This window comes from Trachypithecus francoisi, unplaced genomic scaffold (assembly GCF_009764315.1).
Source record: "Trachypithecus francoisi isolate TF-2019V2 unplaced genomic scaffold, Tfra_2.0 Lachesis_group8, whole genome shotgun sequence".
Classification (NCBI taxonomy): domain Eukaryota; kingdom Metazoa; phylum Chordata; class Mammalia; order Primates; family Cercopithecidae; genus Trachypithecus; species Trachypithecus francoisi.
Genome location: NW_022681473.1, coordinates 106132025 through 106150593, shown reverse-complemented (window position 1 = coordinate 106150593; position 18569 = coordinate 106132025). Strand labels below are relative to the sequence as shown.

Sequence of the window (18569 nt, the reverse complement as noted above, 5' to 3'; positions counted from 1 at the left end):
TTCCAGCCCTGCCTTATAAGACCCCAGTGACCTCGCACCTGCAACCACAGCAGGAGACAGGAGCCAGCGTTCCTCAGGATTCAGGACCTCTGAGTGGCACAAATGGGGCCTGGGAACCGCCGCTTTCCCTGCCCAGTGGCCACACGGGTGATGCAGCTGAGGACTGACTTGGGCTGGGGGTCATGGCTTTCTAGGTCTTCTGGCTTCTGCTTCATTGCAGCCCCTTTCCAGCTGCAAGTCAACACCAGGAGGAACTGATTTGGGGACCTGGAGTTCAAGGCTGTAAACTCCCACAAAGGCCAGAGCCGGCGGAGCTGGAGAGCCCCATTTTGGGAAGCTGGTGTTGAGGGCCCCTGCCTTTGATCGCCAGGGAGACAGAGGTCAGCTGAATTCCAGCCTATTTCCTCCCTGCCCCACCAATCCAGCAATGACTACCCCAAATGACTGCCTTGAGATTTAGGAGTCAGGAAACAAAAGGGAGGCCTGCTTGGGGGAGAGAGGGGAGACGGAGGCCTCGCCACTCAGGGCACTGTCTCATCAGCTGTGACAGTGCTGACGCATCCAGGAGTGGGCGCTGCCTCTCCTTACCTCCCCAACATCTCCCAGAGCTCTGGGTCTTGGAGAAAACAGGAGAGCACAGCTGGATGCTCCTTTGTCTCCAGCCTGGAACCACCAGACAAAGGAGGTTTCTTGGTTTTGTGTGGAGACGAAAGGGAGGCTGGAGATGCAGGGTGCGTGGTGGCCAGCAGGGATCATGCCAGGGCAGGGTGCTCCCAGGAGCCTGCTTTAGAGATCACGCCAAGTGGGGACTGAGCCAAGGGAAGGGATTGCCGTGAGTATTCTTGTCTCCTGGGGGGACCAGTTCAGAGTAAGGAAAACACACCCATCATTTTTTAGGACCTTCTCTGGCCAAATGCTCGACCTACCTTGTCTCTGTTCCCACAACAATCCTGCAAGGTAGGTGTTATTACCCCATTTTGCAGGTGGAGAAGACCCAGAGGGGTGCCCTTGCCCAGGGTCAGGCAGTCCTCAGCAAAGTCTCAGGATGAAAGGGGATTTATGTATGGGTGTGTCTGGCCCTCAGGGTCCCTTGCATGGAGATGTCTAGGAGGAGAGACCCTCCTGAGCTGAGCTGCTCTCAGGAACATGGGCCACAGGTGGAAGGGCCTCGACCTCTCTGCAGGAGAGCAGGTGTCTCAGAGAGGGGCTCCCTGTCCCAGTGCCAGCTAGGACCCATGACCTGAGCTAGCTGGGGGAGGACAGGAAGGAAGTCTGAGAAGGACTTAAACGTGAGTGAAGGGAGAGAGGTGGGACCTGCTTGACTTAACAAATGCCTGGGTTTCCCCCAAAGAACAGACAGGACAATTTCCGAAAATTGTTACAGGACTGGAGAAGGAAGGGGAGGTTAAGGGAGAGGAGAGGGGGTGCAAGAGGAGTGAGAGAGAACCCTCTGAGAGGGACTCTGGAGGAGCTGTCAGCAAGGTGGGGGTTGCTGCCTCTGTGAGGGAAAATCGAGTCTTGTGACTCCTCACAGGACAGGCGACAGCATGGAAGGAGGCTGCCTGAGGAAAGTCCTGGGTCTGCCTGCAGCATGGGAGAAATGATTTCATCTCTGTCCTGTCCCCATTTTTGCCTGATTTTTGCCTGGGACTGATTCATTCACTTTATAAAACTGGGTCCCACGATGTGCTGTTCCAGGCATGGAGGAAAGAAGAAACAAACAAAAATCCTTGCTCTTCTGGCGCTTAGATTTTAGTTGGGAGAGGGACAAACAAGATAAGGGAAACACATACCTTAGGTAAGAACAAGTGCCACAGAGGAAAAGCCAGGCTGAGGCGGTAGTATGAACATTTTATACAGAGATGCCCAGAATCGGGGCTTTGGAGAAAGCCCTGAAGCCAGTGTGCGCTGAGCAGGAAGCCCTGTGGAGGCTGAGCATATAGGAAGTGGAAACAGCCTGTACGGAGGTCCTGGAGGGTGAGAGGTGTCAAGAAGGCCGGCATGGCTGGAGCAGAGAGCAGAGCAGGGAGGTGGGGGACCAGCTCAGAGGTGCCTGGAGCCAGATTAAGAAAGGCTTTTTGGCTGGGTGTGGTGGCTTATGCCTGTGGGGGCTCACCTGAGGTCAGGAGTTCGAGACCAGCCAACATGGCGAAACCCGGTCTCTACTAAAAATAAAAAATACAAAAATACAAAAATTACTGGGCTTGGTGGCAGCTCCTGTAATCTCAGCTACTTGGGAGGCTGAGGCAGAAGAATCGCTTGAACCCGGAAGGCAGAGGTTGCAGCCAACTGAGATCACGCCATTGCACTCAAGCCTGGGCAACAAGAGCGAAACTCCATCTGAAAAAAAAAAAAGAGAGAGAGAAAAAAAAGAAGGGCTTCTTTCTGGACACAGACAGATTTTGGCATATCATCTGAGCCCTCTCTGAGCATTTTGAGCAGGAGAGGGAGCCACTTGTAAAGGGAGGGGTTTGGATGGGATGGCCTTGGTGTCCTTTCTAGTCGGGCCATCAATCACACAGGGCTCTGAGACAGAGATGCCTTCCTTCGCAACACTGGGGGCGGGCAGGGAACGGAGTGTGTATACTGGCAGGATGGGTGTGGGGGATCTGGCTGAGAGCTCCACTTTTCTGAACCACTTAGAATATGTTTGGACCAGGTACCTCTAAGTCTTACCCAGCCCCGAGGTTTGTCAACTTCTCTATCCCCAGCTTGGGGAATTTCCACTCGGCTGCTCTGGGCTGAGTGGGCAGGTTTCCACTTGGGAGCATGGGACAGGCCCGCCTGCCAGCCGAGCTCTTACCTACCCCAGGGCAGGTCTGGCCCTGCCTCCAGGGTGGTCTGGAGGGAAAGGTGCAGAGAGCCTGGAGTCAGGGCTGTGCTCAGGGACCCCAGCGCTGATCTCAGCCCATCCTGGTAAGAAATAGCACCTCTCTAGACCTCCTGGTCTCCATTTCAGCCCTGTGAGGGCTCCCTGGGATGTCATGAATCCTCCCTTCAGGACAGAGAGTGTTGCAAAGGAGGGACAGAGAGGCAGGAGTCACAGTGACCAGAGCCCGGTCAGAGGCTGGGGCCAGAGCCAGCCCCTCCCAACTCTGCTTCTCTGTGTCCGCGTTGGGGTGGCCGTGCCAGGGCGGCCACAGGAACCTAAGGGAGACCCTGTGGTCCCGAGTCAGCCACACAGAGACTGCTCACTGCAGCTTAGCTGTGGCAAAGCCTTGGTGGCCGAGGAACAGACTGCCTGGGCAGCGTAGTGGGCTGCCCTGCATGGTGGGACACCCTGCCTAGTGGTCTACTCTGCCTGGGGCAGAGTGGGGCTAGTGGGGCTCCCTGCGGCTCCCTGCTGGCTCCTGGATCTGACCCTGCCCTAGGCCTAGCAGTGTTGTCTTCTGGCCATTCCCCTCTGATACCAACCAGCAGACCCCAGAGCCTCATTAGGCTGCTGGTGTCTCCAGCTGAGCCCTCTGAGGTGTGAGAGGTGGGCCTGACATCACAGCTGGGGTGAGTCACTGTGGGCTGAGTGAGCCACTGTGGGCTGAGTGAGGGGTCTCAGCTGCGGAAAGGGCAGCCCACAGGAGCAGCCCCCATCACAGCTCCGGCTCCCAGCCCTGCAGCTGCTCCCCATTCTCTGCCAATGACCAGAACGACACAGGAAGCTGGGACGGGTGCCTTAGGTCCCAGGACAGGGTCCTGGAAACCATTCCCACTCCCCCAAGAGGCTGCAGCTGGGCCTCCCAGTCTCAGGGGATGCCTAGCTATAGACTGGGTCTTGGGCAGGCTACGTCCAGGCAACAGCCCAGCTGGGCTGGAGGATGGAGGTGCAGCAGAGTAACGTTCAGGGGACCCACCCATGCTCCTGAAGGTCTCCCTCAGCTGCCACCAGCCCAGGGACTTGGGGAAGACTGGGTTCCTTGATTCCTCCTGGCTCCTGTACCCTTTTCGGGCACCCTGGGCTGGCTGTGGCATGGAGACTCTCAAGGGAGAGGGCCAGGGCCGGGGCTGTGGTTGGCTCTACTGCATCTGACAGCCTCTCCATCCCCAGGTGCCAGGTGGAGGTCAGAGAATCTCCCCTGGCTTTCACGTGGATCCCTTGCCCCAACCTGCCCCAGCAAGTGGGCACGAGGTAAGGGCTCCCTTGCCAGCCCCTCCTCCCTGCCTGTGTCTCTTCCTGTTTGTGGGCTCACCTGAGGTGTGAAGGGGAGGGAGTGCCACTCTCCATCCAGGCCCCGGGCAAGTGGCACCTCCCTGCTCTCCTGCACCCCTGGAGACAGCCAGCAGCTCCTGCTATGGACAGGTGGTACCTGGGTGAGTCCTCTGAACCCCATTTCTCCTCCCTGCTCAGGCTCTGACACAGGTGCCAGCCCCGTCCCTTTCAAGTGCACCCACAAGCTCCCCAGAAGCGCAGGAAAAGCAGAAGGGAAGAGAGGCAGAATTTCCAAAAGAGAGCATCTGCATATGAAGTCGTGCGCCTGCTGTGAAACGTGTGCAGAGCATCTCTGAGCTGCGAGGGCAGGGAAGGCAGCTTGTCCAACCACCTCATTTATTTGTCTGTCCATCTGTCCTTCAGAGATGCAGGAACTCAGAAGCCAGACTGCTGGCTTCAAATCTTGGTTTCCCTACTTTCTGGCCATCTGACCTCAGGCAAGTTATTTAACTTTTCTGGGCCTCAGTTTCTTCCTCTATGAAATGGGGTGATAATAATGCCTTCCTTACCTTGTAAGAGTCATTGTGATGACTAAATAATTAATTTCTGGCTGGGCACAGTGGCTCATGCCTATAATCCCAGCACTTTGGGAAGCCAAGGCAGGTGGATCATCTAAGGTCAGGAGTTCGAGACCAGCCTGACCAACATGGTGAAACCCCGTCTCTACTAAAAATACAAAATTAGCTGGGCATGGTGGCGCATGCCTGTAATCCCAGCTACTCAGGAGACTGAGGCAGGAGAGTCACTTGAACCAGGGAGGCGGAGGTTGCAGTGAGTCAATATCACGCCATTGCACTCCAACCTGGGTGACAATAGCGAAACTCCGTCTCAAAAAAAAAAAAAAAATTAATATCTGTAAAGTATTTGAAATGGTGCCTTGCACACAGAGTTTAAAAATGCAACTAGCTTCCAGCTATTGTTTCCTATTCATCTATCTGTTGATCAATCTATCATCCCTATCTATCTATCTATCTATCTATCTATCCATCCATCCATCCATCCATCCATCTATAGGTGCCTCCCCAGGCACCTCCTCCCCCTGCAGCGGGAGCCCTTCCATCCACACTGCAGCTCTACTTGTGACCAGGGTAAATATTACCTGGCACTGTTAATGTTTAATGCCCCCACCTCATCCCCGGCCACCCCGCCAAGGAGCAAAGACAGCAGGAAGAGGCAAAAGGAGACAGTCCATTTGGAAATGATTGGGTTGTCAATAGATAGATAGATAGATAGATAGACAGATAGATAGATAGACAGATGAATTTATTTAACTTCCCACTTAGTTTTGCACTCTTATTATTCCCGAAAGAATCCACGGAGGCTTACAAACATAGACAAAACCCAGCAAGATGACACAATCCTGTATAGTAAAGGGAGCACCCTTGCCTTGTGTGGAGACGGCAGTAGCTTTGGTAGCGCACCTTGGAGGGTCTGGGCTTTCTGCCTCCGGTTTGCCATTAACTGTGTGTTTCAGGCAAGTCCCTTCACCTTCCTGCCCTCGGTTTTTCTGGTGTACCCAGTGGGGATCATGACACTGCCCTGGCCACCTCCAGTGACTACTGTGGAAAGCAAATGAGCAGCCTCAGTTTCTTTATCTGTAAAACAGCGCTAGCAGGAATTAAGTGATGCAGTGCCTACCAAGAGCCTGGCACATGGTCCATCTTCACCAAACGCTGGCTCTGCTGGGATGTTTGCACAAATATATATTCCTTGGCTCTGGAAGCAGAAGGAAGCTGCACACCGGATCCTCAGGGCCATGACATTCCCTCCAGCTCACTCATTCGTGCCCATTTTCATTGGAGAGTGGCTGACTTTTCCATGTCCCACAGCAAACATTTGCCAAAAGCTAATGCCTGTTATTTCTTCAATCAGCATACATATAACAGTAACAATGATGCCACTCACTGTGTGCCAGGCCCCGGGATACGCTCTTTGTGTGCATTATCTCGCTTCCCCTCACAACCACCTTAGGAGCTGGGTACTGTGCCCATTTTACAGATGAGGAGACTGAGGCACAGAGAGGTGAAGTAATTGAGACCATACTATTAGCAAGTGAGAGGGCCAGGGTGTGAACTCAAGTGCCAAGCCCTGCCCCTGCTTGGGGAGGATTCATAGATAGAGTGGCTCCCTTCAGGAGGGCTCAAGCACCCCTGGTGGCCGCTGGCCACTGACCTTGGCTGCTTGGTGGGCATTGGGCTTCAGCCTCTTCTGGAGGCCAATTCAATGGACTAGAACTTAACGAGGATTCCACAGTACCCGCGACTACCCAGCACAGGAGTCCCGGGGTGAAGGAGGTCACAGTGGAGTGGGGAGGCTGCCTGCGAGGTGTGGAAAGCAGCTGCCTCCTGCAGCAGGAGGCCTGACTGTCATTCTCCACTTTCCCCACACTGGCTGTGTGACCCTGGGCAAGGCCCCCACCTCTCTGTGCCTTAGACACCTGCCTCATCAGTAAAATGGGAAACATAAAGCTTAAGGAGATAACCATGAGGAAAGTGCTTGGTAAACCATGAAAGCAGGGGATTATCCCTGCAATGAAAGTCTTGCCCCGTCCTTAAGGATCTTGCATGTGCCATGGTAAACTGGCAAGGAAACAATCCGAGAGCCAGGCCAAATGGTGGTAGGAGGAAGTGCTGGGGCGGCAGGGAAGGAGAAATTAGTTGGGGATGACTGGAGCCCTTCCAACTGAGGTGTGACCTGCAGGTGCACGTTGATGGATGAATAGGAAGACAGATGAAGCACCCCTCTGGAGCATCTACTGCTAGTGGGCTTTGGGGGTGCTCCAGGGATGTGGTGGGGGAGCAGTGGGCCAGGCTCCTAGGGACCACTGCAGGAAAGCCTCCAGTGCCACATAAGGAACAGCAGCTGCAGCGGTGGCATCCATGGTGGCTGGTGCGGTGGGCCCTGCCTGGGCTGGGGGCTCTGTGGGACCCCTGACACTGCCCCCGGAAGCTCCCAAGTACAGTGTACACTGAAGAGATCATGCAACTTCCACTTTCCTGTTCCCACCGCCCCAGCTGTGGCTTCCCCAGCTGGCAGAACAGCACCACCGCTGACCCATCCCAGCCCTTCTCTTTGGAAATTTCCTTTGGGAGGGTTTAGAAACTCAGCCAGCTCCTCCCTGCCCCTGCCTCCCCACGCACCTCCTCACCCTGCAGCAGGAGCCCCTCCATCCACACTGCAGCTTTTCTTGTGACCAGGGTAAATATTACCTGGCACTGTTAATGTTTAATGCCCCCACCTCGTCCCTGGCCACCCTGCGGAGGCAGCCAGACACTCTCCAAAAAGCAGAGACAGCAGGAAGAGGGGACTGGAGACAGCCCATTCAGCTGGGGAAATGACTGGCTTGCCGATGGACGGTGGTGAGTGTGCTGGTGTGTGTGCCCGGGCGTGTGTGAGGCTGGGCGGCTCTGACTGACCTGCCTTTGCAGGGTCAGCTGGACTCTACTCTTCCCTCTCCTGCCACCTCAGCCTTCCAGAGTACCCAGCCCCTCTTCCTGTCGGCCTCCTCCCTAAGAAAATTTGCAACTTAAAAGGGAACCCTGCTTTAACCCCAGAGAAAGATAACTTGAGTGGCAGAACGGCAGCAGATAGAAGATGGAGAGCTGAGCGTCCCTCCTCGGCCTCCTGGCACACACTCGCCCTGAGTTCAGTGCATCTTGCTAGACCATCTGAACCTGGGCAGGAGGCAGACGGGGTCCATCTGGCTTGGGAAGGAGCAGGCCCCTCTGGTCAGCCTTCCTAGGCTGGATTTGGGATGAGAGCCCCCCAAGTTCAAGTGACACTCCTCAAAGGCTGCCTATCACAGGAACTGACTCAGGCCTGGAAACCAAGAGGGGCGCATGCTGACAGAGGTGGGTTTTGAGCCAGATGCACAAAGGGGAGGGTGCTGGGCAGAGAGGGTCTCGGCAAGTGGTGCAGGGCCAGGTGACCATGGAGGAGGAGGTTTCCTGGAGTGTGTGGGGAAGCCTTGACTTGGGTCTAGCTGTTGCTCTGACACTTTAATCCCCATATGATCTTGAACAAGGCCTGAACCTAATCTGGGAAGACAGCGCAGACGGCCTTCTGTGCGGGACCTGGGTCCCTCATGGTCTCCCTGAGCACCCAGCACCTCAGGCCCGTCAGGATGGGCACTGACTCTTCCTGGCCTGTCCTTTCCTGGCCCAGGGACTGGCGGCTGGGGACAGCTGGGCTTGCCAGACCCTGAGTCTCACCACTGCCCAGGGGCACAGTTTGCCACAGCCTGAAAGGTGCTGACTTGCGCATTCCTTCCTCCTGGGGCTCTACTTCCCTGGTGCAAGAAGGGGCTCCAGCAGGGCAGGAAAGAGTAGTGGCCCTCAGCTGTGGCAGAAGCGTCCCGGCCAGGCCACCTTCTGGCTGTCCGGGGTAAGTGTACTCAGTTGCAGGGCACCACTGTGAGACCTGCCTGCTGAGCAGCTCCAAATCCGGGGGAGGGCCTGGAGGCAGGGGCAGGACCTTGCCTCTGATGGGCTCCTTCCCTCCTGCCATTGAGAGGCGGCAGAGCAAAGGGCTTATGCACCTCCATTCTCAGCCCCCTGCTGCCTGGGTTCAAACCCCAGCTCGACTCCTGACTTGCTCTATAACTGCGGGGGAATTACCTCTGTACTTCCATCCTCTTGTGGATTACACCAGAATGACATTGACGCCTCATAAGGTTGCCATAATGGTTAGATGAGTTAGGGTCTTGTTAGCTTTTGCCTGGTGCCTGACCAGCACTATATATTAACGTTTCTTAACTAGATCTGCTTCCCCTGAGGATGGTAACGTAGGAGAGGAGGTCTGTCTCAGCTATCATTAGGACTTTGGACAAGTCTACACATTGGGCTCAGCTTCCTCCTTCTGTCTGATAAACTTTAAGGTTCTGTTTTATTTATTCATGCATTTCACAAATACCTGCTAAGCACCTGATAGCCAAATGGTCCTGTGGAGAGAGGCCTCTGGGAGTCTAATGGGAGAGGCCTCTCCTGGCCTTTTCTACCATGGTAGGAATCAAGGAGCAGGAGATTGCCTCCCTTCCGGAGTGGTCAGAGGCTCCCCAGACAGCACGGATCCCCCTCTGACACTCGGGATCTGGGCCCCAGTTGACTGTGTCTGAAGCCGCCTAAAGCAGAAGCCTGCTGGCAATGGTTTTAGCAACACTCCGTTCCCAGCCTCCCCTCGCCCGCTTGGACCCTCAGGGGTCCTCTGGGAAGGGAAGGACACGGAATTCCAGCTGTTCCTGTGGCTCGCCCACCATTGGTGACTCCTCTCATCCCACCTCTGGCTCTCTCCTAGGCGGTAGCCCCAAAGGGGATGTGGACCCGTTCTACTATGGTAAGCCTGGGCCCCTGTTCACCCTTCCTGAGCCCTCAGGACCCCTCCCACCAAGCAGTGGCCTCTTCCAGTCCCAGGTCCATGCTCTGTGCCCCTTATCTCCCCCCGTGACCACGGGCTGCTTCGGGTGGGCTGCAGGGAGAGATGGCTGCTGGGAGAGACCACCCATCCCACTCCTCTTGCCCTCTCTTTCCCAAGACTATGAGAATGTCCGCAATGGGGGCCTGATCTTCGCCGGGCTGGCCTTCATCGTGGGACTCCTCATCCTCCTCAGTAAGTGGGGTGGCGTCCAGGGAAGGGGTGCTGGCCAGGGCACGTCTATTCTCAAGGCCACTGAGCAGCTGGCTTTCCGGAATCCCCAAGGAAGGGGTGAGCCTCCCCACCACGCACACCCCCTGCAGGATGTGGGAACAGGTGCCCGGTGGGGTGCCAGGCTCTGGGAGCAACAGTGGTTCCCGCTTGCTCAAGTGCACCCTCCAGTGGGCCCGGAAGGAGCCTTGGAGGTGACAGTGAACCTGTGGGGCAACCGGAGGGCCAGGCAGGGGGACTAGGCCCCCCGCTGCTAACCATGGTCCCAGACTCATCCGTTAAATAGGGATGATCCCACCTGCCTCACAAGATGAGGGCTAGCATCCAAAGACACAGTAGTCAGGACAGCGCTCTAAGAATGGTCCAGGGCAGACTCGGAGTGTTCTGGGGGAGACAAGGAGACCCAAGGGGCACACAGCTGGAGCTTAATAACTGCACATTGACTTGTTTTGGTCCAACCCAAAGAAAAACACACAGAAAACACAACCTATGGAAAGAAGATACAGCAAGCACACCTGTGGGCTCTGGAATTCTATGCACTTGTGCCACTGCACCCCACCCGAAGGCTTGGACCACAGTCCTGTGGGTCTCCCCATTTTCCCGTGTTGCCCATGGCAGCTCCCAGAGGGCGGTGCAGGGTGGTGGCTGAGCACATAGGCACAGGAGGCAAGTGGCCTAAGCAAGGGGCTCTGCTTTGGACTTGCTGCCATCCTTTTCCAGGTGTTCACCGGGCAACTGTGCTGGGGGCACCATGATGGCCCAGTCTCTGCCGCTGCTCTCGATATGCCGACAGCCCACCATGGATCTGCTCCAGTAAACATTTGCTGACTGACTGACTTAGGTTCTTGAATGCCTGTGATTCAGCCTTACATAAAAAGAAAGAAGGTTGGGCATGGCGGCTCATGCCTGTAATGCCGGCATATTAGGAGGCCAAGGCAAGAGGATCTCCTGAGGCCAGGAGTTTAAGACCAGCCTGGTCAATACAGTGAGATCCGATCTATTAAAAAAAATGTTTTTTTAATCAGCGGGGCATGGTAGCATGTGCCTATAGTCCCAACTACTTGGGAGGCTGAGGCAAGAGGATTGCTTGAGCCCGGCAGTTTGAGGCTGCAGTGAGCTATGCACCACTGCACTCCAGCCTGGGTGACAGAGTAAGACCCCGTCTCAAAAAATATAAAATAAAATAAATAAAATATAAAATATAAAATAAAATAAAATGAGACAGTCAAACGTGGCCTCCAAGACTGACCCTGCAGTCTTGACTGGCAGGAGGGAGGTAGGAGAGAATGGAAGAATTTTGAGTCTTCCAGGATCTCCTTGGAAAACGAGTCCATGGAAACAAATCTCTTTTTCTCTTTTCAAGGCAGGAGATTCCGCTGTGGGGCCAATAAGAAGCGCAGGTGAGCGCTGCCCGGGGTGACCGAAGAGGGGCTCCGGGCTGGGGAAGAGGGGTGGGCTGAGGATTTTGTCTCTGCCACCGTGGAGGGGTCCCCAGCCTCAGGGATCCCTAGACCCACCCCTCCCCCGGCCCTCTCACCTGTTGCTTTTCCTTCCCCCACCAGGCAAATCACTGAAGATGGGCTGTAACAGCAGGTATGCTAGGAGGGCCCGGGGAAGGTGGCGGGAGGGGAGGGCAGGCTTGGGAGCAACTGGGAAGAATTCTGGCTCCTGGACTGGGTAGGGGAGAATTTTAGGGTCATCCACACATCAGCCAGGTGGTCTGTCACCTATTGTGTGTTTAAGATGATTGCCAAGGGCCTGGTGTGTGTGCCACAGGAGATCACAGAGGAGCCCTGGAGAAAAGTGAGATGGACAAGGAGGAAATAAAACCCCAACCTCTGCTGCAACCCGCCCAGCCCCAACCTGCCTTTGTCTTCTCAGCCTCGGCAGTGCCACCCACTGCACTGGGGCCAGCTGGGAAGCCAAGCCCTGCCTCTGGTACCTCCTCTTCTTCCCTGGGCTGTAGAACTTTGTCCCCATCACTGCCAGTGCTTGAGCAGAAGGAAGCTCCAGACTCAATGTGACCCCCAGGTGGTATCGCCACCTCCTGCCCCTTGCCACCTCATGCTCATAATAAAGCTGGCATCAGAGACCGCTGCTTCTCTCGCCTGCCTGCCTGTCTGCCTCCTCTGTCACCACCAGCCTCTCCAAGTTCAAGTACAAATACAGCCAGGTCTCATTTGTTTTTTCAAGTAATTGCTCAGGCACTTGTCTGCCTGTAAAAGCAAGACGTTCAGTGTTGTCATCTGTAGGCCACTCCTTGTTCCCCCTGAACTGGCAGGAGCCCTGGGGACAGAGGCCTCAGCCTGGCTTTTATGAACCTGGGACGTCTGAAAGGCCCAGGGGGTCAAAGCCACAGCCCTGTTGGATACCTACAAGGCCTCTGCCCCAGGCGCCAGGCGCTGCTGCTAGGATCCTGGAAGCAACCCTGCCTAGGAGTTGCTGCGGAGAGGCCCCAGGCTACCAAGATGAGCCTGTGTGTGGTCACATTCCTGTGCTCTGCCCTTTTCCACATGTACACCCTTGGGCCAGGGTGGGTGGGTCCAAGGGGCCTGGTGCTGAGCCTCCGCACATGTCCTGAAGGAGCCAGCCCTCTTCCCAGCCCCCTCCGGGTACTGAGCTCAGGCCACCTCTTTCCACTCTTGGGGCCACCTATTTGAAGGCTTGGTTAATTCCAGGGTCTGGGGCCAGGGAACAGATGGTGAGAGTGAGACCATCGACACACTTGCTCTAGTCCCCGTCCATGCAGGCAGGGACCCACCCAGGGCAGCCTCAGCCTGAGATGCTGCCAGGTCGCTCTGCCCACCAGTGCCCAACTCCTAATGCCCATGCCCCCTTTGCTATGAGTCCAAGGCTGAGGTCATGGAGGGAGGCCTCTGGGAGCTTCTGCACTCAGGAAGGAGCCCACCTTTCCTCTCCCTCCCTTCACTCAGAGGCCTCTAAGGCTAGAGGGATTGTGGGATTCTGGCACCACCTAGTGTCTGGCTTCCTCATCTGGGCCTGCAAGCTTTTGAGGGAGGGGAAGGGAGAACTGGCAGGAGAACCAAGCTACTGGAGCAGGAAATGAACAGGGCACGTTTGGGGGCCAGAGGCAGGATGGATCCCGCTCCACCTGGGAATTAAGCTCTTTGTCTTAATCCACTTCTCCCAGTCCCTGATAACCACCAACTCTCCTAAAAACACAGAAGGCTTGAGCAGGGAAGGGTCCTTAAAGAGCAAAACAGACCATCTTCAATTTACAGAAGGGGAAACTGAGGCTCTAAGAGAGGCCGTGGCTTGTCCAGAGTGACATGGCCAGCCTGAGTCAGAGCCAGAGGTAAAATTCAGGTCTCTGACTCCCCTTCCAGAGCTCTTCCCACCACACAAACATCCAAAGGATGGGGAGTAGTTGGTGGGGCAGGAAGGTGGACTCCCCACTGACTGCCTGGGGGTTTGGAGAGTGAAGGAGAAACAGAGAAGGCCTGGGGTTGAGGGGAGAAACTCCAGAGGAGACCAGGAGCCACACAGAGGAAGGCCTGGTGACTTACAACTCAGCACCAAGTCCTTGTGATACCCCACTTCAAAAGTGGACTCATTGGTGTCGGACAAACCCTTAAATGGAATGCAATTTTTCTACGCAGGAGATAGAGGCATACACTTGAGCTCTCACTCGAGGTTGGGAGGAATGAACACGAATGGGGCAGGTCCAGCCAGGGGGACTTTCAGGAGGAGGGTCCCAACCTCTTGGACGCAGCAGCAAGGCAAAAAGGAAGAGGGGTATTGCAGACCTGTGGCCCACATAAGAGCACTGGAGAAGAGTCAAGTTTCTAGAATGTTCTAGAATGTTCCATACAGAGGACAATCTAGCCTGCCACCCTCAAAGGGAAATTTCACCTGCTCTGGATGAGTCACTTCCCTTCGCTGACCCTGCCTCAAGTCCTCCCTCCTTATGAAAGGTGAGGCTTAATCAGGTCTGAACCTGAGGGGCTTTCCAAACCACCACGTACCCAGATTCCCCCAGCCCGGTTGAATATGAGGCTTGGGGGGTGGCCTCTGCAGGCCGAGGCTTAATGAGCCCCATGGCTCCAGGTGGCATTCAGAGGCCTGGGACTTGCTTCCTAGCCAGGACTCTTGTGAACATTTCCCTTCCCTCTCCAGAAAGGTCACACGGGCTGGCAGTTACTGAACTTTCGCTTCACTTTGGGATTTTCCACAATTCAGACCTGCATTGAGTCACAAAGATGTACCAAGCCTGGGAAATGACTGGGTGAATTACTCTTAATCACACAACTCCGACCACGACAGCCTCCGTCTGAGGGCGCAACTCCCTTTCTGACCACCAGAGGGAGCATGTGGCTTGCGCCGAATCCCCTCCAACTGCATGTTTTCAACTCAACCTTTCCAAGGGCCTTTGCCGGGAGGAGGGGCTCCTGGCTCCTGAACGGTCCGTCTGGTGCCCTGATTTCCTAGGAAAGCCCTCAGCTCTTCCCATTCCGCTTGTTCACCTCCCCCCCTCCAGGTACAGCACTTGCCCCACTCTGGGGTAATTCTTGGCTGTGGAGTCTTAAGTGCTCATTCCTTCCCAGAGGTAGAGACCCCACGTGATCTACACATCTTCCCCAAAGCCTGGGGAAGGGCGACGCCTCTAACCCTACTGAGTAAATCAACAGTAGGACATGGGGAGGGGCAGAGAAGTCAAGCAGGGACGTTTGTGGGGCTGGGAGGGGAAAGAGGCTTTGCCTGAGTAACTCTTCTCACCCCAGCTGCAGTGAGTCTGATTCAACTGATGGGACATCGGTGGTAGTTCTGCCTCCCCAGGTGAACTCGAAGTGGAGCAAAAGGTGACAGTCACGGTTTAGTAGGTGGGCATGGCCAGGTGAGGGTGAGGGGAATGCAGGCAGGTGGAGCAGGTGAGGGTCCAAGGGAAACTGGACTTGTTTCACTGTCTGGGGAGAGGGCAGGTAGCTCTGCCCCGCCAGCCCCTGGGAGAGCAGTTCCAGAGCCCCCAGGCCCAGAGGTGCTGGCCTTGGGCAGTGGGGTTGCAGGGTCTCTGCTAAGTCCGCTGAGTCCTGGCCTTCCTCACAGTACCCATGAACAGGAAGAGCTGGGCAGGAAGCCCAGGGAGGGCCAGGAGAATTAGCCTGTGAGCCAGCAGCCAGTCCCACCCCCATCCCTTGCTAAAGTGTCCACCGCCCAAACCCATCCAGCCTCTGCACAGCTCCAGAGAAAGAGCCCTGTGGGCATGGAGGCAGAAGGGCTTCTGCTGGGTTCTGGCAGGCCCTCCCTGACTGGGTGGCCTGGACTTCCCCATCAGAGGAAATAGAGCCTCAGATAGGCCAATCTCTAGCTCCTACAGGCTGATCTCCTGTCCAGGGTGACGGTGCCCCTGGTATAGGCCTCCAGTTTTTCTAAATGCTTTGGGACATCAGGAGAAATCTCCACCCCGCCCCAGCAATTCTGAACTCTCTCATGTACAGGGAGCAAGGAAGGGGTGCCCCAAAGAACTGAGCATCTCCACTGGTGCTGCCTCTAGTGAAGGAAGTGGGCTCCCTAGACAGACAGGGCTGGGAGTGGAGGGAGTCAGGGGTGTTGTGCTGAAGAAAGGCACAGGGCAGTGGGTGGTGTAGAGTCTCCTCCCAGGCTCTCCCTTCAACCCTCCCTCTGCTCTGTACGGCAGGGCTGCTGCGGGGAAGATTAGTCGCCTCCCTGTTGATCCGTGGCCCCAGGCAGCTGAGCTCTGAACTGCAATTCAGCAAGGGCCTCTGGGGCGGGTAATCTGTGCCTCACCAAGCGCCCATTCTTCATTCCTCGCAGGCTGCCTGACAAATGCCTGGCCAGCAGAGATCAGAGGCAAATGCCACGGCAGCTCGGCCCTGTTTTCAGAGCGAGTCACTGGCTGGGAAGATGGATTGGGCCTGGGCCTCGGAGCCAGGGCCACGGCAGCCTCCTTCCGGGACATCGGGAGGGCAGTGCTGAGCCCAGGGCTGCACTGGGAGAGCCGCAGAGGGGCCCAAGTGTCCTAGCCTTGGAAGAATCCCGGGGCTCAGACTCAGTGCCCCTCCCAGGTCTGGCTGCAGGAGGAGCCTCACAGACTGCAGACACTTCATAGTTTGCCGTTGAGTGATTGAGGACTTGGGAAGAAATCCGGTTTACAACTTCGAACCTTCATTCCCAGAGCTTCAACCTGACACTGGAGGGGCAAAGAAGGTGGCATTGGGAGGCCGAGGGAGGGGTCTCCCCCATGCGTGGATGGACCTCATGTCTAGAATGGACTGGGACGAGCTGTGTTCAGGAGTGGCGGCTCCCCAAGCCCTGTTTTGGCAGATTTGATTTTCAGTTTGTAAGCATGGGGCCTCAGATGTGAAGGGAAGCTCAGAATTCAGGGAGGTTCGGGGTCCCCTGGCAGGGCAGGGCACCTGCCAGGGGACCCCGAATCTCCCTGAATTCTGAGCTTCCCTTCACAGGGTGCGGGTGAGACCAGGTCAGGAACACTCCTGAAACAGTGGAGGCCCAGCCTGGCCTGTCCCGCTCCTATGGACTTGCTGGGCTACCTGCTGTCACCCTGACACCCCGAAGTTCCTCAGCCCCAGGAGGCCTCCAGTCACCATGGCTGCTACTATCTCTAGATGTCTACACTTGGTTCCCTTTTCAAGAAATGTTCACTGTCACTTCCCCAAAGCGCTACTTTGGTGTCACTGAGAGGAATTCCCCCTGGTGAGCAGGGCAGCAGGAAGGGGAGAAGACGGGAACGTCCTGAGCTGGGGAAGCGATTTGTGGCCCCGGAAGCCCTGCCTGCGGCCCTGCGCAGACCACACTGTGGAAGATGGAAAATTGGCTTCACTGCCAGCTCTGCTCTTGGCCTGCTGTGTGCCCTTGGGAAGGCCCTGGTCTGTCTCTGGACTTGGCTTTGGAAAACACAGACACAAGACAAAAGTCCCAAGCTTCAGCTCACACGTCAAGGAGCTGTGACTTTTCAGAGGAAGGGGTAAGGGGAGAGCTGTGGCTGACCCCCTTGTTCCCTCCCACCCCTTGGGTAGCTGTTCTTAGAGAAAAGCTGGGTACACCCCCACAGTCCCTGCAAATACATGCTTGGCGTCCTCCTGGCAGTGAACACAGAGGTGCCCAGCAAGTGATGAAGGCAGACAAAAAGACACACTTGACAAAGCAAAGGAGATGAGGCTGGCTTGGCCCCGAGCCAGGAGCACGCTGAATTCTCTTGTGGTCTCTGTTTCCTGAATGGCCCATCAATCAGTAAAAGAGTGCATGCCAAACCCAGCCCACTCAGGAGCCCGGTGTCCTCTGCTCTGCAGTAAATACTACTTCAGGCCTTATGTCCGAGGACCATATGCTCCCAACACAGCTAATAAAATCATCCAGGAGTAGCCTGGAGGCCGCAGACACCTGCCCCAGGGGGCGGGAGTGAGACGGGCCAGGCTGGGCCTCTGCTGTTCCAAGAGTGTTCCTGACCTGCTCTCTCTAGCACCCTGGGCACCTGCCAGGGGACCCTGAATCCCATGAATTCTGAGCTTGCCTTCACATCTGAGGCCCCACTGCTTATAAGCTACATGAGGGCAGGGATTGCATCTGAAAGTTCACCCACCGATCCCAGTACCTCGTCCCCCTTTGGGCACCTAGTACACCCTCCATACATGTTTATTGAGTGCACACGTGACTGGTTGCCTAGAGGAATGAAGGAGGGATTGATTACCCACCAGGTGGGCCGCCCCTGCCCCTGCTCCATGCCCCCAGGAGCAAGGAAGTTGTTGGGCCAGGGTAGGCAGCTGGGGTGGTCTGAGGTGTGCATGATCCCTTCTTCCTTGGCCTCACAGTTAAGGTCACAGGCTTTGGAATCAGCAGACCTGGGTTTGAGCCCTGGCTTAGCCAATAATGAACTACGCATGTGCAAGCTCCCCTGGAGACTCAGTTTCCCTAAATGGAGAAACCATCTTTAGCCTGTGGACATTCTTTGCTTGAGGTCGATTACGTCTGAGGCTCTTTTTAGCGTTAAGGCGGCGCTGCGGTTTTTCCTGTGCCCGGCCAGGTATCCCTGCCCCTTCCTTCAATGCTTCCGCCTTGGAGAAAGCTTGCTTCTCTGGACAAATTGTGCAGGGAGGACAGAGGCCCCTGAGTCCGCCCTCAGACTGGCCAGGTCTAGGGAGAGGCTGGCGCAGCCATGGGCCCCAGCCCCACGCACTCCCGGGCACCACGTGGGCCACAGCGTAGACTTGGCTGGCCCAGCCTTGGGGTCGCCCCGCCTCCTGGGCCTTCTGCCGGCTCAGCCGTGGAGTCCCCACTTCAAAGTCAGCAGAGGGTGGTCTATGACTACCATACCCAAAGCAGGGATAGTTTGTGAAAAAAGCTTCTTGATTATAGGTTTCTCCTTTGTGTGTGTGTGTGTGTATGCGAGTGTGAGATTGTGTGTGAGTGTGAGTTCTGTGAGTGTGAATGTGTGTGTATGTGAGCTAAACGTCTTACATCCAAAAACTGGGAACTAGGAAGTGTGAATGTATGTGTGTGTGTTAGTGTGTGTGATTGTGTGGGGATGAGTGTGTGCACGTGTATATGAGTGTGTGAATGTGTGTTACTTGTGTGATTGTGTGAGTGTGCAATTGTGTGTGTATGTGAATGCGTGTGCATGAGTGTGTGAATGTGTGAGTGTGTGAATGTGTGTGAATGTGTGTGTATGTGAATGTGAGAATATGTGTATGTGAATGTGTGACTGTGTGAAAGTGAGTGTGAATGTGTG

General features: G+C 55.8%; 1 protein-coding gene across 4 annotated transcripts; it reads left to right on the top strand.

Moving 5' to 3' along the window:
* Window positions 1–4195: 4195 nt before the first annotated feature.
* Window positions 4196–11953, top strand: LOC117079776 (sodium/potassium-transporting ATPase subunit gamma). Of its 4 annotated transcripts, none has more exons than XM_033203755.1 (7): window positions 7127–7563; window positions 7673–8055; window positions 9497–9535; window positions 9734–9808; window positions 11208–11244; window positions 11407–11437; window positions 11591–11953. In XM_033203755.1, exons 2-6 carry the CDS (start codon window positions 7959–7961, stop codon window positions 11429–11431), a joined length of 273 nt encoding a protein of 90 aa, XP_033059646.1. In that variant the 5' UTR covers window positions 7127–7563; window positions 7673–7958; the 3' UTR covers window positions 11432–11437; window positions 11591–11953. The 4 variants fall into 4 exon arrangements, with proteins under 4 accessions (XP_033059648.1, XP_033059646.1, XP_033059645.1 ...); XM_033203754.1 differs by having other exon boundaries at window positions 7271–7563; window positions 11588–11953; XM_033203757.1 differs by lacking the exons at window positions 7127–7563; window positions 7673–8055 and adding an exon at window positions 4196–4305 and having other exon boundaries at window positions 11588–11953.
* Window positions 11954–18569: the final 6616 nt, after the last annotated feature.